The 23,615-nt window shown below is 48.3% G+C and overlaps 1 protein-coding gene across 2 annotated transcripts; it reads right to left on the bottom strand.

Moving 5' to 3' along the window:
* Window positions 1-1,729: 1,729 nt before the first annotated feature.
* Window positions 1,730-21,177, bottom strand: LOC310834059 (solute carrier family 2, facilitated glucose transporter member 11-like). Of its 2 annotated transcripts, none has more exons than XM_083717387.1 (12): window positions 20,781-21,177; window positions 19,867-19,965; window positions 17,000-17,160; window positions 15,953-16,077; window positions 13,022-13,151; window positions 10,600-10,748; window positions 8,283-8,470; window positions 6,638-6,748; window positions 5,350-5,451; window positions 4,979-5,054; window positions 4,314-4,441; window positions 1,730-3,336 (listed from the first exon to the last, which is right to left on the bottom strand). In XM_083717387.1, the coding sequence occupies exons 1-12, from the start codon at window positions 20,805-20,807 to the stop codon at window positions 3,127-3,129; spliced, it is 1,506 nt and encodes a 501-aa protein (XP_083573513.1). In that variant the 5' UTR covers window positions 20,808-21,177; the 3' UTR covers window positions 1,730-3,126. The 2 variants fall into 2 exon arrangements, with proteins under 2 accessions (XP_083573513.1, XP_083573514.1); XM_083717388.1 differs by having other exon boundaries at window positions 19,867-20,062; window positions 20,781-20,818.
* Between the last annotated feature and the right edge of the window lie 2,438 nt (window positions 21,178-23,615).

Genomic DNA, 23,615 nt, shown 5'->3' on the forward strand with positions numbered 1-23,615 from the left:
AGAGAAAGGAGCTGAGGGAAGTCTTGGGGGGGTCTTTTTTGGGGAGGGGAAAAATGGGGGGAAATAATGAAGATATGTTTTGATAATTTGTTATGTTGAAATTCTTAATATTTATTTGTTTTAAAAAAAATATGCCACCATGTATAAGACATCTCCTATTTTTAGGAACCCCAATTTAAGAAAATAGGGGGGAGATTGCCCCATGTATAAGACGACCCACTGTTTTTCCACATAATTTTAAAGTAAAAAACCCTAGTCTTATACACGGGAAAGTACGGTATTTGGAAGATCTTACTAAGACCCAGCAACTGGGTCTGACAGCCAAAATAGGTCTCCCTTCCTTCTCCAGCCTATTGTATTCACTCCCTCCCTAGGGCAGGTTGGAGATTTCTTGGGCCCACATGACAGGGACCCAATCCTTATTCCCCCACTGCAAGTTCCCTGTAACAGCAGCACTATTCCCCCCCCCCCTTTTCCTTTTAATTTTATTTATGCTTTTCAGGTTTATACATTTCACTAATTTTACAATCATCTTAACATTTCAAAACTTGACTTCCCCCTTTCTGTGGTTCCTTAAATTTATTCTTAATACCTTCTGCATATCCAAATGAACTTCATTTGCTCATTTGTTCATCCACTTTAAATATATACTCTTACAAAACTGCAGGTTATTGCAACCATCCTGCCAATGTTCTTATCTGTTTATCTGTGAATATTCAATAAACCATTTCCACTCTTTTATTGAAAGTTTGTGGTCTCGATGTCTTATTCTTCCGGTAAAAGTTTCACCGTTTCTGCATATTCCATAAGTTATTGCATCCAGCAGCATTATTAGGTGATTGAGGTGAAGCCTGGAGATGGGTTCGCTTAAGGACAATTTCTCATCTTTGGCAACTCCCCAGCTGATGCTTTAAGGGGTCATTCTGAAGTGCTTTTGAAAACAGGAACTGGAGATTTCTTCCGTGTATGCGATAAGACCCCCTGCACTGCAAGGGGTTGGACTAGATGGCCACTGGGGGTCCCTTTCCAACCCTATAATTCTACAATCAAGAAACAGAGCAAGCACAAACGTGTTGGGATCTTCCTTTATTCTCGGGTTTCGTTTTACAAGTTCACATATCCCACAAAATACTTTGACGCTTTGTGGAACTTGTCAATCAGAGCTTGAAGTCCTGTTTATAGAAGCCTCCCTAGGATTAATGGGACACAGTGGCCTCCCCCCCCCCCAAAAAAAACCAAATGTCTGGGAGAAGAGAACAGACAGGTTGGGATTCAGAGAGAATGGGCTTCATCTGACTTCCAGCAAGGAGGAGGAAGTCCTTTCTTAAACAGAAACCGTTCTTAAACCGAGGTGGTATTTCCCTAATGAGGCCTCCCGCTGCCGGTGCCCTTTCACCATTCAGATTCCGTACTTAGACCGAGGTAAAGTTCGCAAACCGGGACACTAACTTCCGGTTTTGCAGAGTTTGTCAACTGAATTGTTCGTAAACAGGACTTTTTTTAAACCAAGGTACCACTGTACTTGGGATGCAGGTGGAGCTGTGGGTTAAACCACAGAGCCTAGGACTTGCCGATCAGAAGGTCGGCGGTTCGAATCACTGCGACGGGGTGAGCTCCCATTGCTCGGTCCCTGCTCCTGCCAACCTAGCTTTTGAAAGCACGTCAAAGTGCAAGTAGATAAATAGGTACCACTCCAGCGGGAAGGTAAATGGCATTTCCATGTGCTGCTCTGGTTCGCCAGAAGCGGCTTAGTCCTGCTGGCCACATGACCCGGAAGCTGTACGCTGGCTCCCTCGGCCAGTAAAGCGAGATGAGCGCCGCAACCCCAGAGTCGGCCACAACTGGACCTAATGGTCAGGGGTCCCTTTACCTTTACCTTACCATTGTACTCATAGTATCAGAAGCAAGGTGAAAGATTAGGGGGGCCCTGAGAAGCCCCCCACCTTTCCCCTCTGCACACTTCTAGGCTGCCCATACATGGGTGTAGCCACGGAGTGGGGGGGGAGCAGTTGCCCCTCCCAGATCAAGTAAAACAATAGAAATACTTAACTAACTGGCCAATTGTGTCAGTTCTACTCCTCCTAACGAAAGTCCTGTCCCCTCTAACAAAGTCCTGTCTCCCCCCAACAAAAATCCAGGCTACGTCCGGTCACCCACACCTAGCCATGGGTTTCCCTCCCCATCTATCCCAAGAATTCAGCCTTTATTTTGATGTGTTTCAAACTGGAAAAAGTATCCCAAGCATGAAAACGCTGCTTCTGTTCCACCTGCATTGCTAAAAATCGCCAGGTAACAGTTCCCTAATTTATGCAGTTGACTCTGCTCATGGAAAACTCAGCAATGTTGCTTGCAGTAAACAAAAGCCCCCCCCCTTGCCCCTCATGGTAAAGCAAGAACAGGATTAACAACTCCAGATCAGAGGTTTACTTCAAATAAGGGCCAACCCTGGACTCGCGGGCAATGCAGTTAAAAGCCTCTTTGCAGCAATGCATGGATTTTTAAAGAATACAAATTGTGCTGGGGCTGGGATCAGAGCAGGCAGGGAGGGAGGAATTTAACCCTTTCCCCCTCTGCTTTTATTTCTTTACTTATTCATTTCAACAAAATTTATACAACGCATGATTGTAGCAAAACCTCTAAGCCGTTTACAATAAATATTAAAACTATCATTAAAAACAGTTGAAAACACTGGAAAACATGGAAAGATAATTAAAAATAACAGAAAAATAGAGATTAAAACACGTCAACATCAATGTGTCGGAATTTTGTTCTTGTTGCTTAGTAGTTTAGTTGTGTCCGACTCCTAAACAAAAGAATAGGCTTAGTTTTGAGAAGAATTCATTTTCCAAAGCTGGCATTTGCTTTCTTTTTTTTCTTTTCTTTTCAAGAGGGGGACTCTCACTGGCACCAATGGGAGAATCCCCCTTTCCCAATGCAAATGCTAGCTTCAGAAGAGTATTCACAAGTGCAGCTGGAGAAGGAAGCCTTCTGTTCCCTCTCAAGGCCTTGTTCACCTTCCGCCCAGCAGCTGATTCAACTGGCATTCGGAAACACCAGCCTGCTAAGAGTTTACTCTCCCCCTCCTGTTGGCCCTGAGGGCCCACTTCATCCAAACAGCAGCTGCCATCACAACTTGGTACAAAAACTGTGGTCAGTGGAGGCCATCTTTCCCCGAGCGGTGATAGCCATTCTCTTCCCCAAACGCATCCTTTTGAATTCTTCAGTGATCTCGCTGATGGACCTTCCCTTTGTCTCTGGCAGGTACCTGTAGATGAAGATCCCCACCACGAGGAGCACAACGAAGAAGAAGAGGAAGCAGAAGTGCCCGAGGACCTCCTGGAGAAAGGAAAACCAGGCAAATGTGAGGTGCTCCCAAGGGCATTTCAGAGTAAACTCAGCAGAGCCTCCTAGAAAGGAGAAAAACTTCTCCCTTTCCCTTATGGGGTAGTCCAGAGCCCATATAGAGTCCTTAAGCGGGTTCCCTACCGGTAGGAGAAAATAGCAGAGGCCAACCAGAGTATACCGTATTTTTCGCTCTATAAGATGAATACAGGCTGCGTGGCTATCTCAGAGGCCAGAACAGCGAGAGGGAGCGCTGCGCAGCGCTCACTCTTGCTGTTTTAGCTTCTGGCTTAGCCACACGAAGCCTCCGCAGGGCACGGGGAGCCTTCATCCCATTGCCCTGATGAGGCTTCATGTGGCTATCCCTGACTTTTGCGGGAGGTGGGGGAAGGCACAGAGCGCGTGGCTCTGTCCCTTCCCCCACCTCCCGCAAAAGCCCGCAAGAGCCGCGCTCCCTTTAAAGAGCCGCACAGAGCATCAGTGACGGCCTGCCCTTCTCCCTCCCTGGGGAAAAGCCTGCAAGCGCCGCACACACACTCTTCACGGCTCGTGAAAGGGAGCGCTGAGCAGAGCCTGGGATGCATACAGGCTCTGTTCAGCACTCCCTTTAAAGAATTTTTTTTTCTTGCATCCCCCCTCTAAAAACTAGATGCGTCTTATGGTCAGGTATGTCTTATGGAGTGAAAAATACGGTATATTGAGAAGCAAAGCAGCTAGTAAGCCTGATCTTTATTCAAGGAACTGTTGCAACAGGATCCCCACTCACCACACGCAGGAGGGAGGAGAACCCTGACGGGGCCTGTCAGGGTTTTGTTTGGCTCAAGCATGGGGATTTGCATGAAAACCAAGGGAGACCCAAACACACACACACACATGAGAAATGGCTGGCTGGATGCACTGGGGAAATAAGCAAGGGGGATTGGCTATTTTGTGTCCTGCTTCAGGCAGTGACAGCAAAGGGGGCAACTCACCACAAGAAAAGGAAACGTCATCCCAACCAGGAAGAGGCCCACCCAGCTGACTATTCCAATGATGGTCAGTGCCGATGGCCTTACTGACTGGCCAAAAATCTCCATTATAACCGCGAAGATGGCACCAGCTGAAAGAGGAAATATGGAGGGTCTTTTGCAATTCAGATTTCTCTGTGGAGTTGGCCGCCACCAAACTCTGACTAGACGCCACTGGCAGAAACTGTTCCGAGACTGTATAACACTGGTCCTGAAAGACCTACATTGGCTCCCAGTATGTTTCCGAGCACAATTCAAAGTGTTGGTGCTGACCTTTAAAGCCCAAATGGCCTCGGCCCAGTATACCCGAAGGAGTGTCTCCACCTCCATTGTTCAGCCCGGACACTGAGGTCCAGCGCCAAGGGCCTTCTGGCAGTTCCCTCACGGAGAGAAGTGAGGTTACAGGGAACCAGGCAGAGGGCCTTCTCGGTAGTGGCACCTGCCCTGTGGAACGCCCTCTCATCAGATGTCAAGGAAATAAACAACTATCTGACTTTCAGAAGACATCTGAAGGCAGCCCTGTTTAGGGAAGTTTTTAATGTTTGATGTTTTATCACTTTATTTTTATTTTTATTATCTTATTCTGGCTCCACCCCACCCTCTGTGAGCCCTGTTCCAGATTTACTCACATGGGCCAAGACCATAGGAGAGGGTGAACAAGAATATGAGGGCGATGCTGCCAAAGGAAATCCAGGGGAACTGGCCCTGGGAGGAAAGAAGGAAGGAAGGGAAGTCCTGTTAAAACAATTGTGATGTGCATGGGATTCTTCCAAAGAACGTGTGTTTTTTCCTCTCTCTCGCCCACTATGCTGCAATGTCTTTTGCTATCCAAATGGTCCATGGGCACAACAGATTCAGTAGCCATCACAGTATAAAATCAGAGAGTCGGAAGGGACACCAAGGCTCATCTAGTCTAACCCGCTGCAATGCAGGAATCACAGGCCACAAATGGCCACCTCCAGATGATCAGGAAGAGGAACCGAGGCTGGACTCTGCTCACCTGGAAAGAGAGGGCCAGGACGAGGAGAACCATCACTAGTCCCATCATCGCGAAGCCACCCCACAGGAGAACCCTCCGGCCAAAGCGGTCAATGAGGCAGCTCTGTGTGGTCAAAAGAAAGGCAATCAGCACCATATTTTGAAAGGGCATGAGACTACAGTCATACCTTGGAAGTTGAAGGGAATAAGTTCTGGAAGTCTTCCTTAGACTTCCAAAATGCTCGGAAACCAAAGCATGGCTTTTGATTGACTGAAGGAAGCTCCTGCAGCCAATCGGAAGCTGCGCCGGATGTTCGGCTTCCGAAAATCGTTCAAAAAGCGGAACACTCACTTCCGGGTTTCGATCCTTTGGGAGCCGATTTGTTCAGGAGCCAAAGCATTTGAGATCCAAGGTATGGCTGTAGTTTATAGAAAGTGGATTTGTTGGGTGTTATCTTGAAGTGGATGTGCTGAATATTTTCTTCATGTGGCTGACGGATGAAGAATCAGAAGTTCTTTCTTTTCTGTCCCCCCCTTCTTTCCTTTCTTTTTCCCTTTTCCCTTTCTCTCTCTCCTTTTCTGGTCTGCGTTTTTATTTAGATTAGCTTTTTAGCTTTGATTAAAAAAGAAAGACAGACACGTGATACTAATTTTTGTATTTCTTTTTTTCCAAATTTTGACAAAATGGATTTGGAAAACAAAGAAACGGCATGAGACAAATTCCACTGAGTGTGTGGGGACTGCTCAGGATTCCTTTCCCATGGAGAGAAAGGTGTCTGTGGGAAGTTTGTGCCCACTGCTTCCTGCTCCCAGGCCAGCCCAGGTAAAAAGGTAAAGGTAAAGGACCCCTGGACGGTTAAATCCAGTCAAAGGCAACTATGGGGTTCCATCCTCACTTTTAGGCGGAGGGAGCTGGCGTTTGTCCACAGACAGCATGACAAAACTGCTTCTGGTGCAACGGGACACCGTGACGGAAACCAGAGGGCACAGAAACGCTGTTTACCTTCCCGCTGCAGCGGTACCTATTTATTTACTTGCACTGGTATGTTTTTGAACTTCTAGGTTGGCAGGAGCCAGGACAGAGACACAGCAGCTCACCCTGTCACGGGGATTCAAACCGCCGACCTTCTGATCAGCAAACCCAAGAGGCTCAGTAGTTTAGACCACAGCACCACCTGCATCCAGCCCAGGACCAGCTGACCACACACAAGCACCAGCTACTGAACCCGCCCTTCTTGCTCTCTCCAGCTCCTTCCCATTACAAAGGAGTTGGCTCTTCTGTTCCCACTTGCAAACCAGGCTGGACTTACACATAGGATCGCACCAACAAATTCGCAGCTGCCAACGCCGACTGCTACGTAAGGGATGAGGCTTTCCTCAATTTTGGCTGTGCGGAAAACTTCGAAGGCGTAGAAGTAGATCTGGAAAACAAAAACGAAACAAGGAATGTCTGAGGGACTGGTGCAAAAAGTTTTTAGGATGAGGGAAAGAGGAGCAGGTTCAACCTCTTGGACGAAAGGGGCGCAACACTCCTGTCAAAAGCAGGCATTTTAAGGTCTCCCAAGGCTTAGGCGCTGCAAGCGTCTTCCACATTACAGTGGTGCCCCGCAAGACGAATGCCTCGCAAGACGAAAAACTCACTAGACGAAAGGGTTTTCCGTCTTTTGAGGTGCTTTGCAAGACGAATTTCCCTATGGGCTTGCTTCGCAAGACGAAAACGTCTTGCGAGTTCTTGCGATTTTTTCCCTTCTCCCCCCCTTTTTCTAAGCCGCTAAGCTGCTAATAGCGCTAATCCGCTAAGCCGCTAATAGGGGTGCTTCGCAAGACGAAAAAACCGCTAGACGAAGAGACTTGCGGAACGAATTAATTTCGTCTTGCCAGGCACCACTGTATGCTGGATGTGATCTCGTTTTTGTTACGGTGCTGTTTTTACAACTGTTTTATGCCACTTTGTCTCTCAAAAGGGCAGTGGAAGAGAGAAGAAAACATGGCGCCCATCAAAACTTCTTGGGATTAGACGGAAGTGTGAGGGTCATGGCCATTGGCACTAGGGAGGTGGGGGAGCTCCACTGCGGCTCTCTTTCGTCCTCCCTTCCACCCAAACCACGAGATTTTTTGCTGCCTGAGAAAAGATGGAAGGATATCTGGAGGGAAAGTATGGGAGCGGTGCATCCAAAATGCTCTGGAAAGAGCTAATGCAACACAGAGCGTTGAGTTTTACTGATAGAGCAGCAGGAGTTGTTTTACACTGCTATGCGCCTCAGAATAATTCTCTAAAGTGTCATAAGTCTGTCTGGACTCAGCTACACGCTGCGGATAAAACGTTTCAAATGTGTTGTAAAATGCAACGTACGAGATGGTGACAGTGAGCTAGGCCAAATTCAATGTATTTTTCAAAACATTTTTTTTTAAAAAAAAATTCGCAGCATTTTAAAATATGTGTGTAGATTCCACCTCAGTCTCATATATATATGTGCATGCACATGCGTGCACGCGCGCACACGCACGCGCACACACAAACTATATATATATATATATATATATATATATATATATATATATATATGCATGTAAATATGTTTTAGTATACCAAGTAAAGTGATGTGTTATGTTCAAACTCTAAGCAGAGAATCTTGCACAGTTTTTTTAAAAAGGGGCTCGAATGTCTTCTGTGCATATAAATAAAACCAAAAGATGGGAAGATTGATGGCTGGGTTATGATTATTTAAATGTTTTCTTAAAACAGCACCTTGCACGTTCCCTTTAGGAAATGGGTGGAGAAAGTGTGTAAGTCCCGAAATCAATGCGTGGAAAGCCCCTAAGAGAGGTGGGGAGGAGGAGGAGGAGGAGGAGGAGGAGGAGGAGGAGGAGGAGGAGGAGGAGGAGAAGAAGAAGAAGAAGAAGGAGTTTCCATTGCTTAGAGTTCCTGATGCAATTAAAGTGATTCTACTCAACGGCACTCAAGCCAGAGAGGTTCAGGGTGAAGATCAGCAGGACGCTGAGGCCCAGCGGCCACCGCACGGACTTCTCGCTCATCACTTCCAGGACGCTCAGGTTCTTGGAGCTTCTCATGTCCTCCTTCTGCTTCACCATGTCCTCCAACTCAGCTTGGTGATGCCCTTCGCCCCAAAGGTACTTCATGGCTTTGTGGGGGGGGGGGGGAGAGAGAGAAAGAACTGAGCTACTCAGTTATCTAAACATGGGTTGAATGAAAAGATGAAAGTTTCAGTCATCATCGGAGAATGCAACCAGGGGCATCCAAATTACTATCACCCATTCAGAAGCTTGAAGTTGCTGTGGTGGACTTGTAAAAGGGTAAAAGCGTATTGGGAAATGATTCATAATGAATTGAAAAAATTGTTTAAAAGTACTCCCCCCCCCCAAACCCAGAGTCCTTCCTGGTGGGATAATTCAGACTGAAATTCCCAGGTGTCAAAAAAGGTTATTTATGTGTGCTACCACTGCGGCTCATGTTTTGTTAGCCCCAAAATGGAAAATGAGCAAGGTCCCAACCAAAGAAGAATGGCAACTTAAGCTGACAGAATATGCACAACCTGCAGACTTAACATATAGAATAAGAGACCAAGAAGAACATGCATGTAAAGAAGACTGGAAGGCATTTATTGAATACAGTGGTACCTCGGGTTAAGTACTTAATTCGTTCCGGAGGTCCGTTCTTAACCTGAAACTGTTCTTAACCTGAAGCACCACTTTAGCTAATGGGGCCTCCTGCTGCCGCCATTCCGCCAGAGCACAATTTGTGTTCTCAACCTGAAGCAAAGTTCTTAACCCGAGGTACTATTTCTGGGTGAGTGGAGTCTGTAACCTGAAGCGTATGTAACCTGAAGCGTATGTAACCTTAGGTACCACTGTATAGGGGTACAGCTGAAATAGCTGGCAGCACTAAGAAAAATTCAACAGTGCAAATAAGTTTTGATGGATGCAGTAGCGGAAAACTAAATGGTATAGTTTTTGTAAAATATGCAGGAATATAAGATATGAAAAATGAACCATGGAAAGAGAAGAAGGGAAGTCATTAATATCTTAAGGATGTATAATGAGTATTTTAAATTGCAAAACAGAATATTTAATAAAAATTACATTTAAAAAAAGAAGAAGAAGCTCGAAGGATCTTATACCTGAAGGAGCATCTCCACCCTCATTGTTCAGCCCGGACACTGAGATCCAGCTCCAAGGGCCTTCTGGTGGTTCCCTCACTGCGAGAAGCGAGGTTACAGGGAACCAGGGAGAGGGCCTTCTCAGCAGTGGTGCGCACCTTGTAGAACGCCCTCCCATCAGATGTCAAGGAGACAGACAACTACATAACTTTTAGAAGACATCTGAAGGTGGTCCTGTATTGGGACATTTTTAATGTTTCATGCTTTTTTAATATTTTGCTGAAAGCCACCCAGAGTGGCTGCGACAACCCAATCTGAAGCGTGGCATATAAATAATAAAATTATTAAGCTGCCCCTGAAAAGAGGGGAATGTTAGTGACAGAACAAGAGGAGCAACATTGCTTTGGCATCCCACCCTGCCTAAAGAGGCCAGCTGGAGTTGGACAGAACTAAAGAAAGCAGATCAGGGGTTTTCACTGTGGACAGCCCACCCTGCCCACATGTGATCAAACTTCTAGACTTGCTCTGGTCTCCTAGACAGGTCTGGGGGTGGTTATGAGACCTGGCTGTGCATGGGCAGAAGTCCTCTGGGGTAGGGCAGGTTTTACACCCCCTTGCGGCAGAGAGCCACTTGCAGCAGCCCTGCAGTGGAAAACACTGCTAAAATTGCACATCAGAGGTGGGGGCTGAGGCTTGTTTGGATTCCTAGTTTAAAAACCCTGGAATTTCTAAGATTGCAGTAAAAGTCAAACTGCCTCCTCGCGCCTAATTTCTGCTGAGGAAGTGGCGTAGCGTGGGGGGTGCAGGGGGGCCCGGCCGCACCGGGTGTAACATCTGGGGGTTAGGGTTAGGGGGCGCAAATCCACGGGTTAGGGGGCGCAAATTACTTGCCTTGCCCCGGGTGCTGACAACCCACGCTACGCCACTGCGCTGAGGCTGAATCAGCCTCCGAGTTTTGCATGCAGAAGCCTCGGGTGCCACTGACTTGTGTGTAGACGGGAACTTTTGGATGAAAAATAGGCAGACAACTAGAAATTTTGTGCAAGTTACGGCAGGGGCTTCTGTTTTCCTTGCTGAGTTTTTATTTGGGCAATTTTGTGCTCAGGCTATGAAGGCTAGACGGCCACTTCCACCCCACCCAACTTGCTCATTACCTTTCAAGCAACCATCTTTGTCTCCCTTCTGGAGCAACAGGTATGGAGGGGACTCGGGGAAGAAGGGCAGGAGCAGCAGCTGCAGCAGGGCTGGGATCCCACACAGAGCCAGAAGCAGAGGCCACAGCGACTCTGTGCCAAAGAGATCTCTGGGGACAACAGGCACAGAGAAAGCAGCCATTTAGACTTCATCCAAGGTAGGAGGGCAGGTGTTTAGGGGACCTGGGAACCCCTGATTCCCTTCTTTTTTTAAAAAACAACAACACATCAATGTTGTTGTTGTTAATTAAATTTGTATATCAGCCTATACTCGCAGGTCTCAGAGCGGTTACAACATAAAATACATAATAAAAACAAAAACAACCCAATAAACCTGCTACCCAACATATTTTAAAAGCACATGCATAAAGGTAAAGGTAAAGGGACCCCTGACCATTAGGTCCAGTCATGACCGACTCTGGGGTTGCGGCGCTCATCTCGCTTTATTGGCCGAGGGAGCCGGCATACAGCTTCTGGGTCATGTGGCCAGCATGACTAAGCTGCTTCTGGCGAACCAGAGCAGCGCATGGAAACACCGTTTACCTTCCCGCCGGAGCGGTACCTATTTATCTACTTGCACTTTGAGGTGCTTTCGAACTGCTAGGTTGGCAGGAGCAGGGACCGAGCAACGGGAGCTCACCCCGTCGTGGGGATTTGAACTGCCGACCTTCTGATCGGCAAGTCCTAGGTTTCTATGCTGCTTTTCATTCAAATGAATCGCTAAGCAGCTCACAAACAATAAATAACAACGGCATAATAGAGCACCACAAATGCAGCACAAATCCAGTAGAACAATTAAGAAATCACCAGTTATAAAAATCAGAGGCCCTGCCCCCGCCCGACCAACCCCCAGCACATTGCTCAGCTGTGTTTGTTACGGAAACAGGTCTTTCCAATGTGTCTCTCCTTAAAAGATGGGTAGGGAACGTCTAGCCCATGAGCCAATCTTGGCCCATTGCGGGTGGGGTCTAATTTGACCCATGAGGTCAAATTAGAGCAGACAACAGTAAGCCTAAGTTCCTGTGAAGCAGAACTCAGTGCTCTGTCATTTTCACTCATGGATTGTGAATGGTTGATGCAACTGTTTCAGGACATCAGAGTTTCTGTGAAATGTCCTATACAGGTGTATCAAGATAATAGATCCTGTTTGGCTTTGCTGAACTCAGAGACTTGCAAGCAAAGAACCAAGTACTTGCAGATTAAGTTACATTGCGCAAGAGAGTGTATTCAGAAAGGACTCATTCAGGTGTCCTACGTGCCAGGAAATGAAATTCCTGCTGATCTGTTGTCTAAGGTTGCTAACAGAGAACAACTTAAGATTGATGTACAGAGGTTACAATTGGGTTGAACCACAGGTACTACAGGTTACACGGAAAGGGGGAGGATGTTAGGATATAGTTTCCATTCCTCCTTAAAAGAGAGTCAAGCATGATTGTTGTGTGTCACATGCCTGTTAACTCCCAGCACTGTTCTCACTGGGAACTTCCGTTTTGTATATAGCTTTTGTTTCTGGCTGTTTCCTCGACATAGATGCAAGCAATCATGTTTTTCCTTTGTTCTGATCAACGTTGAATAAAGCTGTAAATACGATCTCCTGTCTGAATCTTCCGTTGTGGAACCTCTGCTGAAAAGGGTGTGCACGAGTCTTGGAATGTCTCTGAGGCTTGTGTCGCTAATTGACTGATGCTGTTTCCACGGGAGACCGGTGATCGTCCGGAGACGACGATGGAGGCCTGCCTGATTGCCTCTGTCTCCCTGGCAGTATCCCAACAATTATTCCCTAAACCACACCCACCAGCTGACATCACTGAGTGATGTCAGCTGAAGCGCAGAGTTGAACGCTGCTGGGTGCTGCTTCGCCAGCGCATTCCCTGCAGGGTATGGAGTGAGTTTCTGACAAGCCTAAGGAACTGTATGTAGTTGTCCCTTGCCCCCCTTAAGCTTCCCGGCATTACGCCACCACCTTGCTCCCAAGGAGAAGCATCAGGGGAAACCCCAAAGTGTCTTTGGCCCAGCAGACGTGAGGGAGCCAGCTGGCAAATCTCTCCTCCCTGGTCCAGAGTTAGAGAGGAAAGGGAGGGCATGACACAAACAAAAAGGAAAGGTGCGTAGCTCACCTACGTCGCCAAGGCTGTTGGGGACGACACAATCATTACTGTGGTCAGCACAAAATAGACACATAAACCATTAAAAATGACAAGATCAGTCCAAGTGGAAATAAGAAGAGAATGTAATTGGTCAGCAAATTGAGGAAAACATCCTGACAGATGAAGAACAACACTTGATCGTCTCAACCGCAAAACGGATCCAAGTGGGAAGAAAATAGAAAAGGAGGGAAGGATAAACAAACACGGTTGTCTGCCATGCCATCAATTTAACTTACCTTAAGCCCATAATTTGTCCAAAAGCTTTTCCTAGCGAAAAAAACACAGAGCAGGTGGCAGTGGCAAAACCTCTGAATTTCTTGGGTGCAATTTCTCCAACGTACGGTCCATTGGCGTTCAGGGAAATACCTTCAGTGAGAAGGAAAAGGTACATTACAGAAATATTTAGTGATGTCTCTGAGATCATACCACATTGTTCCACCACCCAGAAAACCCACCACTTGGAGCTGCCTGTGCCAGCCTGGGCCACATGAGGGGGAGGGGGAGCAAGTTGGGAGGAGAGACCCTTCTGAGATGGGCCACCTGGTAACAACATACCCCCAGATCTCCAGATGACCTCTCACAGTGGTTTTGTATTAAGACTAAACATTAGGGATTGTATTAAGACTAAACATTAGGGATTAAGGCTAAACATTAGCAGTGCTGGATTACCAAACAGACAGTAGGAAGCAGCCTATGGGTCCCATTTCTTTTAGGGGCCCGATGACAACAAATCAAAATAATATTGATTTGATCTTGAAATTACAAAAACAACAACAAAGCCATTTCCGACCTGGGAGGAGAGGGGGTTGCGGGCAAAAAACCCTCCTCCCACTCACGTGGGGGCGGGACCTTGCCCCCGCGTGAAGAGGGAATCCCCGGGCGTGCCTTCTGACCCACCCGCCAGGCACGCCCGGGGACCGCCCTCCAGCGGCATAGCGTGGGTTGTAAGCACCCGGGGCAAGGCAAGTAATTTGCGCCCCCTAACCCGTGGATTTGCGCCCCCTAACCTGTGGATTTGCGCCCCCTAACCTGTGGATTTGCGCCCCCTAACCCGTGGATTTACCCTAACCCCAGATGTTGCGCCCGGTGCGGCCGGCTCCCCCTGCACCCCCCACGCTACGCCACTGCCGCCCTCTTTCACCTTCCTCAGCCGAACGGTTTTCCCATCCCGCCCACCCTTAGGTTAGGTAGCCATGACCTTGCTATGGACTTCGGTTGGTCGCCGCAAGGGGCCTGGTAGGAATTTTTCCAATTTGGCGCACTTCTAGCCTTTTGGTTTTTTCGCCTACCTCGTAGCAATCGTCACAACTTCCACGGTATTGGCGGTTAGGCATTGGCAGGGGTCAATTGTTATGCAAATGAATGGGGGGAAGGAAGCGCCATCACCTTCCCCAATGGAAAGGGTAGTCCAGTAGAGGACTCCGGGGGGCGTTGCCTTGTCCGAAGCCTAGGGAGGTCAGGGCCCCCGGCACGCCCCCGAGCGGTGACACCCGTGGGATCCTAGTTGGCGTACTTCAACAGGACTCCCACGGCTTGTGGACAACCCTTCCCGGTTTCCATGCCGGGTAGTCGTTAGGAGCCAATGCCTAAGGCCAATACCTTCAAATTCTGTAATCAATAAAGTTGTGGCCTTTTTATGCCCGTTAACCTTACACAATATGTCCTGTGTCTTTATTTCTCTTGGGGGAGGGGACTTGCCACGCAACAAACGTATTCGGAGATAATTTGTGGGATTTCAACTGCCTAGGGCCTGCCTCCAAAGGGTTTAATCTGGCACTGATGATGGGACCTTGGCAGGCAAGACAGGAGTGTCCGGCAGACATCCTCCAGCTGGAGGGACCATCTTTGTCAGGCAGCCCAGAAGGACACCATCACTGAGCAGGTCAAAATTTGCAGAGAGCTCCAGCAGAACCAACAGGGAGACAACCCCCCACCCTGTGTTTCCAGTTCCCAGCACATGTGTGCTGGGCTCAGGGGTAACCCGAGTAATGTGGTCCAGGTCCGATCCCGAATCCAAGGGTTCTGCGAGGAGTCAGTCCGACAGGGCCAAGGCAGGAAACCAGGGAAGGTCAGGCACAGGGCAACAGGCAGGTTCCAGCAAGCAGCAATGTTGCACCCGCAACCTGGGGCGGGGTCCAGCAGCCTTTTATCTCTGTCAGGGTAACAGCCGGTCCTGATCCCCCGGTGACTCACCTCCCGAAGGTGAGCACTCCTCCTGCGAGTACTCAGGTCTCTCCTTCTCTCAGACCTGAGTCTCTGCAGTTCAGGAGATGTCGGTGGGTTACTAGACCCAGAGGCCACCTCAGCCTCTCCTGACCCAACTGGTAGTGGAGCAGCTGCATGTGATTGCCCAGCTGAAGGCAACAAGGTAATCCCCGCATCTGGAGCCAGGGCAGGCTCAGGCCCCTGATTCGGCCCAGCTGGTGCTTGTTGCAGGGGAACCTGTGCAGACTGGGACCCTTCAGAATCAGGCCCCAGACTAGGTTCAGATGCCGCCGGAGGCAAAGGATCCGGTGCAGACTGAGACTCCTCTGGCTCCAAGTCCGAGCCAAAGTCCCAAGCCATCACAACACGTCATCTACCCAGTGGCCAAATCCATCTCTGTCTGAAAACTGGAACCAGGATGAAATGGGGTCAGAAGAACGACATATTCCTCTCACAAGGCCTCCATCCCTTTCAAGACCCACTTGGGTGGATGTCTTTATGTGTGAGTGAGCTCACGCACCCCAAGATCAGGCCCACAAACTGAGATGGATCCAGGACCACGTGAGAAGGACCTCCTTCTCTTCCTGCTGCCGCCACTAAGGGCCCATGGTTGGGTTCGGCTGTCACTCTTGCATCCAAATCTGAGCTGCTTTATTTGCAAAGTGTGAAGCCAATTGGACTGGTAGTTGAAATTTTCCTCCAACATGGGTGAAAGAACTGTGTTTTCCACCACACTTGAGGACACTCGCAGTTCTGGCCACTCCCTGCACCTCAGCACCTTCTGCCTGAGGCAGCTACCTCATGCTAGGGCTGGCCAAACTGGGGTTCTGGCCTGCTCTCGGTTGTGTTTGACCAGAGTTTTCCTTCACGCTTAAACTAGCCATCATTGTCCCGTGATTCATGCAATTCATGCAATTGGCCCCACCCAAGACTCAAAATGTCAGGACCCAGAGGTCTCCTACCTGCAGTGAAGCCATAGAGGAAACGGCTTATCAGGATCATTTCGAAAGAGTCGGCCGTTCTACTGAAGCCGACAAGGAGGGCAGCGGCGATGGTGACAATGTCGTTGAACAGCAGCGTTTTCTTTCTGGAACAGACAACATCCCGGGGTGAAGAAGAGGCTTTTGCCCACCCCTTTGTCCCCAACTGAAGAAGCAAACCCCCTGACTGACCTCTTGCCAAATGAAACATGGCAAATAAGGGATTCAAAGCACATGGTTCACAAAATAATGTTGCGTCACAAGAGTGACATACTTTTTATTTATTTTACTTTTCTGTATTTTATTGCTTAGAGTTAGAATCATAGAATTGTAGAATTGATCCCAAGATGATTCCAAGAGGATAACAATAACAACAATATTATTATTATTATTATTATTATTATTATTATTATTATTATTATTATTATTATACTTTTATTTTGCTTTAAACAAACAACCAAAATTACAAAAGAAAAATCCTGAATAATAATAATAATGATAATGGAAAAAGCTAAAAAACTACAAAAAATATCAAAGTACATGGCATAGAACATAAGTCATTATGGGAAAGAAAAAAGGAAAAGGAAAGAAGAAGGGGGAGGAGGGAAAAAGAAGGAAAAAGGGGGGGAAAGGGGGGGGAATAAAAAAGGAAGATGAGCCAAAACACAAGAAGACTCATCTATTGTATGCTTCCATCAAGGTCACAGCAGATCATTATTCTTATCAATTCTCTCTATCTTCATTCCATAGAATCCCTCATCTTGGTATCAGGGAACATTTCCCTATGCGGTATCATCCTAAACATAACCAGGTCTTTCTTGATGAACTCTTATCCCCTAGATAATTATTTAAATATTCCCATTCTTCTTCCACCATATTTTCAGGTTTATCTCGTATTGCATCTGTCAGCTTCGCGAGCTCCAAGTACCGTAATCATACAATCTGACTACCCATTCATCTTCATATACTTTATTAATGCCCACAAAGGGGTGGGGGGCACCAGGGCCTCCTGGTGAGGAAGGGGCTTACTTTCCATACTGGGTGGTCATATGCCCACTGGACAGGTTGCCCAGGATCCCACCCAGGCAGAAAATGGAGACGACTGCAGACCACAGGAAGGTGAGCGTTTCGTGGTGAAGGGCAGATCCGTACCGCTTGATCCATGTCTGGTTGATAAATGTCTTGATGTACTGGGAAGGGAATAAAATAAAATAAAATAATAATAATAATAATAATAATAATAATAATAATTTAAAAATTAAAGAAGACATGAACTCCAGCACCCACCCACTGTGCATGTCTTATACTGAAAGCTCTTGGTAGTGTGTGTGTGTGTGTGTGTGTGTGTATTTCTTGGTTTACAAGAGAGGATGCACCTCCACAGGCATATACCTCCACATGTGGTGGGAATGGACATCAATCATACAAGAAATCTGCAAAATAACCAGTGCTTTTTTTCTGGGGGGGACGCAGGAGTACGCATACCCCTAAACATTTTGTGAATCTAAGTTTGGCCTCATTGAGGTATTTCATAGAATCATAGAATCATAGAATTGGAAGAGACCACAAGGGCCATCGAGTCCAACCCCCTGCCAAGCAGGAAACACCATCAGAGCACTCCTGACATATGGTTGTCAAGCCTCTGCTTAAAGACCTCCAAAGGAGGAGACTCCACCACACTCCTTGGCAGCAAATTCCACTGTTGAACAGCTCTTACTGTCAGGAAGTTCTTCCTAATGTTGAGGTGGAATCTTCTTTCTTGTAGTTTGGATCCATTGCTCCGTGTCCGCTTCTCTGGAGCAGCAGAAAACAACCTTTCTCCCTCCTCTATGTGACATCCTTTTATATATTTGAACATGGCTATCATATCACCCCTTAACCTCCTCTTCTCCAGGCTAAACATGCCCAGCTCCCTTAGCCGTTCCTCATAAGGCATCGTTTCCAGGCCTTTGACCATTTTGGTTGCCCTCCTCTGAACACATTCCAGTTTGTTAGTGTCCTTCTTGAACTGTGGTGCCCAGAACTGGACACAGTACTCCAGGTGAGGTCTGACCAGAGCAGAATACAGTGGCACTATTACTTCCCTTGATCTAGATGCTATACTCCTATTGATGCAGCCCATCAATATGAGTAGGAAAATGAGAATACGCCTAAACATTTTTTAAAGAAAAAAAGCACTGCAAATAACTAAACATGTACAAGAAATCACCCCAGAACTGGCCCTACTACACATCTTACAAGACAATACTCCCCACTCACATCACAAAGGGTTCATAACCCAGCTATGAAGCCAGAAGCATCATAGCCGGACACTGGTAGCATATTTTTTCAACACACTACATTATTTTCCAGAGAGCAGCCACTGCTCTACCCTGCCTTGTTTACAAACCTTCATTTCCTCCGGTTGGTATGAAAGGAGATAAAACATTGTTATCTAGAAAGGTGGCTTAGTAGTAGGAGTGCTGTCAGAGTCAAAGACATTCGGTTTCCTTATCCTGTCCACGTGCTCCCATTTCTTTGGACATATCAAGGGCATCTTGACAGTATCAACGGTCCGGAGGTCATAATCCTCCCGGGAGCTTGAACGAGCAAGGCCCTTGCCTTCTAGGAGCAGGAAGACTAAGTTGGGGTCACTACCAGGAGTCAACCCTACACAGCAAATGCCCCAGAGCAGCTCTTTAGCTCCTTAGCCCACAGGAGCCAGCCCATCACACATCATGGAGCCCTGGTCTTCCAGGCAGGAGCAGAGGAGATGGTGGGGGAGAAGCCTTCATGTTTTTTCATCCTGGGTGTTCCTGGTTTGGATTCAGGGTACATCCTGCCCCTCCGGACACACCTGAGCCAATCAGCAGGAGCCAACTAGCTCATTCGGTCCCTCCCCCTGGTGGCAACCCGTGTGACCTAATTCCTCCGCCATACCTGTATCTCCACCTGAACCACCACTGGCTTGAGATAATACTGCTGCCCGTCCTGATATTGTGGGCACCAGCTAAGCGGGTGGAGAAGAGGTCCCAGGCACAGCTGCCCCTCACTCACCCCTTGAAAATGGGGGCTAGCACCCTCAGGGGCAACCCCACCACCCATTTGTCAGGGGATATCCCCACACCCTGCAAAGCCATCTGTGCTGGTCCCGAGGGTTAACTGTGCGGTGAGGTCCGAGTCCACTCCAAGGTCGAGGGTGCAGTACGGAGACAGTCCATCAAAGCTGAAGCTGGATCCAAGGCAGGGAGTCGGGTGAGGACAGGAACTCTGGCAGAGGCAAGACGGGGTGCAGGCAGGAACAGGCTACCAACAATGTTGCTCTGGTAACCTGGGACTGGGGCTGGCTGGCTTTTATCTGCCCCAAGGCATAGGGCGGCCCTGGTCCACAGGTGACTCGCGTCTCCTGGCCTGGAGGCGAGCACTCCTCCTGCGGGAACTTAGTTCCCTCCGCCTCTCTGCCCTAAGCCTCTGCAGCTCAGGAGAGGCTGGAGGGTTACTGTACCCAGAGGCAACCTCAGCTTCCCCTGACAGGGCTGAGAGTGGAGCACCTGCAGCCAATGGGTCCTCCATCACCTCAGGAGCCAGAGCAGACTCAGCTGGTGCCTGCGCCTGAGGATCCAGCACAGGTGAGGACCCTTCAGGCTCAAGCCCCAGCCCCAGCTCAGCTGGTTCTGGAGGCAGGGAATCCTGTGCAGGCTGGGATTCCTCAGGTTCAGCCTCCGAATCAGAATCCCAGGCCATCACACCATCTTTCGTACGTGTAGAGAGCCCGTGAAGCCAAATAATCTACCTAAAGACCACAAAGCTGTTCTCTTTTTGTATCAGCTGAGGCCACCGTCGGACGAGACCCCTCGAGGCTATCGCCAACCCGCATGTGAGAGGGAGAAGGCTCAGCTATGATCCCCTTTGCTTACCTGAGAGGGATAGCTGATCACGGAGATCTGGAAGCCGATCAAGAAGGTTCCTCCCATCCCCACCACGAAGATCATTTGGAACACTCGCTGGTACCGAATCTGCCAAGAGAAAACACCGCCGTCTGGGCCACGTCCTCACCTCGCCTCTGCAGCCGCCATCCAAGAGATGGCAAGGGCTGGTCCAGCACCTAATGCCCTATCATGAGGCAGGGAAGGAGTCAGGTGAGAGGACAAGGGGGACAACAGGAGAACCAGGTGTGACCCTGACGCCTCAGCCAGGTGTTATGAACCCACTTGAGGAGTGACCGACCTCCTCAGATGGGAAACAATTGTTCTCCCCTCCATGGTATTCATTTAAAGCCAGGGGTCAGCAAACTTTTTCAGCAGGGGGCCAGTCCACTGTCCCTCAGATCTTGTTGGGGGGGGGGAGCGGACGGACTATATTTTGGAGGGGGGGAAAGGAACGAATTCCTATGCCCCACAAATAACCCAGAGATGCATTTTAAGTAAAAGGACACATTCTACTCATGTAAAAACACACTGATTCCTGGACTGTCTGCGGGCCGGATTGAGAAGGCGATTGGGCGGCCCCGGCCCCCAGGCCTTAGTTTGCCTACCCGTGATTTAAAGAGGCTTTCCTCAAAGAATCCTAGCTACAATTCCTAGCATCCTTAACAAACTACAGGTCCCAGAATATTTTGTGTGTGGGGTGTCATATCCTGCCCTGAAGCAGAGAGAGAAAGAGATGGAGATTGCAGAGGAGGTGCTGTGTCCCCCCCCCCAAGTTTGGTGAGGGAGAAGAGCAGGTCTTCTGGGGGCTGGGGTGGGACATCCCAGAGGTGGGGTCCTCAGCTAGGAGTAAATAAAGAGTGCTGAATCTCTTTCGTCAGCAGGCTGAAGTGCCCGATACTCACCAAGTCAGAGAAGACATGGGCTGCCATTTTCTGCAGGAAAAGTTGTTGCTCTGTCCCCGGTCGTTTGTCAGGTGGGCTGGGAGCTCTCCAGGCTTTCCTTGATCAACAGCACAACGCAGGAGAGTGAGGTAGCAAGGAAGAGTGGGACTGCAGCCCAAGGTATTATTTCGAGGATTTCAGTGACTTTTGACCCATCAGCAACTTGTCCCCGGTTAACTATTCCAAGAAGAAACCGAGCCAGCCCTAAGTCATCATGAAGTCAGCTTTCTCTTGGATTGACACAGCGCCATGGCCTGATAACTGGGGCAGGACGCAGCGGAATTCACCTTTGCCTTTCTTGCTGGTATACTGACCAGGCCTCTGCCCCATATCTGCCACATCAGGGGCTTATTTTCCAATAGGGAGAGGAGGAAAACCAACAGATGTCACCGCCTGCAGTTGTTCCACCTAGCTTCTCCTCCAACATTTCTCCAGTGAAAACAGGGACGTCCTATTCCATAATAACAACAATAGTAATTTTATTATTTATACCCCACCCGTCTGACTGGGTTACCCCAGCCACTCTGGGCAGCTTCCAACCTATATAAAACCCTATGAAAATACAGTGGTACCTCGGGTTAAGTACTTAATTCGTTCTGGAGGTCCGTTCTTAACTTGAAACTGTTCTTAACCTGAAGCACCACTTTAGCTAATGGGGCCTCCTGCTGCCGCTGCGCCACCGGAGCACCATTTCTGTTCTCATCCTGAAGCAAAGTTCTTAACCTGAGGTACTATTTCTGGGTTAGCAGAGTCTGTAACCTGAAGCGTATGTAACCTGAAGCGCATGTAACCCGATGTACCACTGTAGGGACATCCTAAGGAAAAGCGGGACATTCCAGGATCAAATCAGAAACCGGGATGGCTTCTGTAAATCCGGGACAGTCCTTAGAATACAGAGAAACTTGGAGGGTCTGGGATCCCAAAGCTCATGAAGGCAGGATCAGGGATAGATCCCATGGGATTTGTGTGTGATATTTTGCAAATGCTGTAGTCTTCAGATCCATGTTCCTAGTCATGGGTGAGAACAACACTGGCAGAAGAAGAAATATACCTTTGGCGGCTGAAGATGCTGAAGGCACCTGAGAGCTTGATGGTGGTGACATCAGCAGGCCCCACTCTGAGCAGCCGGACTCCAAATACTTTTTCGAAACAGAAAGATGTAGGGATGGGCTGGGCCTGCAAAGTGTCATTTGCCAAAACAAATAAGTTCTGTTTTAAATGAGCTGAGTGTATCTTTTGTGTGAAGTTGATGGCTTTGGATCTCTGCGTGAGAGGACCCCATTCCAAGAATGGTTTTTTTCTCATCCTGGTGATGTTTGGCCGCTGTGGGGTGCCAGCACAGCCTCCTCCAGCCCTTTAGCAAAACACAGGCCATAATGGGGTCTTTGTAGAGAGGGAGAAGATTGGAAAGCTCCAAGAGTCCTGCTCCATTCAAACACCAGGCGGCTGAACCAACCCTACAGCACATTTTCTGGAGTGGTTGTAAGAAGGTCATTTGCCAGAGAAGGAGAGGTCGTAGGAGAGCTGGTTGACAAGCCAAAGAGGGAAAGCCATGCTTTAGTTCTGCTTGAATCCAAGGCTGCGGCTATGGGAGAAGCAAAACCTTCTGGGCCACCCATCTGGCTATTGTCCTTCTCACTACTGGCCAGTGGCATGCAGGGATTTTTTTCATAGGGGAGCAGTTAGGGCCAGAGGTGCCACTTTGTAAAGGAGAATAGTGTTTGTGTGTGAAATCGTACGTGTGAGGTTGCCACCTCCTGACATCGCATGCATGAACATCATGCCCTCCCTCCCTAAGCCTGGCAAAAGCTTCGCGGGCTTTGGGAATGAAGCACCAGACTTTAATACTCTAATTTACCAGGAACATTTAGGGGACTAGGCTAGTCCCCCTAGTCCACTGACCACAAGTTACTGGGGCCCACTCATTTGCCAACAACAACAACAACAACAACAACTTATTATTTATTTATACCCTGCCCATCTGGCCAGGCCTCCCCAGCTCCCAACAGAATATTAAAAACACAATAAAACACCAAACATTAAAAACTTCCCCAAATAGGGCTGCCCTCAGATGTCTTCTAAAAGTCAGATAGTTGTTTATTTCCTTGACATCTGATGGGAGGGCGTTCCAGAGGGTGGGTGCCACTACTGAGAAGGCCCTCTGCCTGGTTCCCTCGCAGTGAGGGAACCGCCAGAAGGCCCTCAAAGCTGGACTTCAGCTGAATGATGGGGGTGGAGATGCTCCTTCAGGTATACCAGCAATAGAGCAGCTTCCTTTCTTATGCTAAGGAATAACTATAGTCATAACTATGGTCCTTGCCTGGCCAATTCACCATTAGATTTTAGCCCTTGGTAGAACCAGGAATTAGAAGGGACTCGGGCATCATACACCCTAACCCCTGACCCCAAACAACTCACAACAATAATATCCTGGCTGACACAAAGCTAGCCGTTGGGGAGAGCAGATCCCTTTCACATTCTGCCCAGAGAGATGGTAATCAATTACCCAAACTGGTAATCCATTATCTAGAGCAGGCAATGACTAAACCTGGACTTCCCTCCATCTGCCTGCAATGCTGAATTAAACAATTACATGTCAACTGCCTATGCCAAGAAGAAGTGGGAGTTTATTTGGGGTCAACAGAGGAAATGGTAGATGGGATCCATCTAAAGCCTAAGGAAACCTCCCTGTCGCCTGCTGGAAATCGGGAGTCTGACAGCATCTAGCTCCCCATCCCATGCTCCTTTGGCATGTTGGGGGCCACCTGGGACACCAAGCCACTGTCCCCCTATATG

The sequence above is a fragment of the Podarcis gaigeae genome (assembly GCF_964106915.1).
Source record: "Podarcis gaigeae genome assembly, chromosome: 16".
Lineage (NCBI taxonomy): Eukaryota > Metazoa > Chordata > Lepidosauria > Squamata > Lacertidae > Podarcis > Podarcis gaigeae.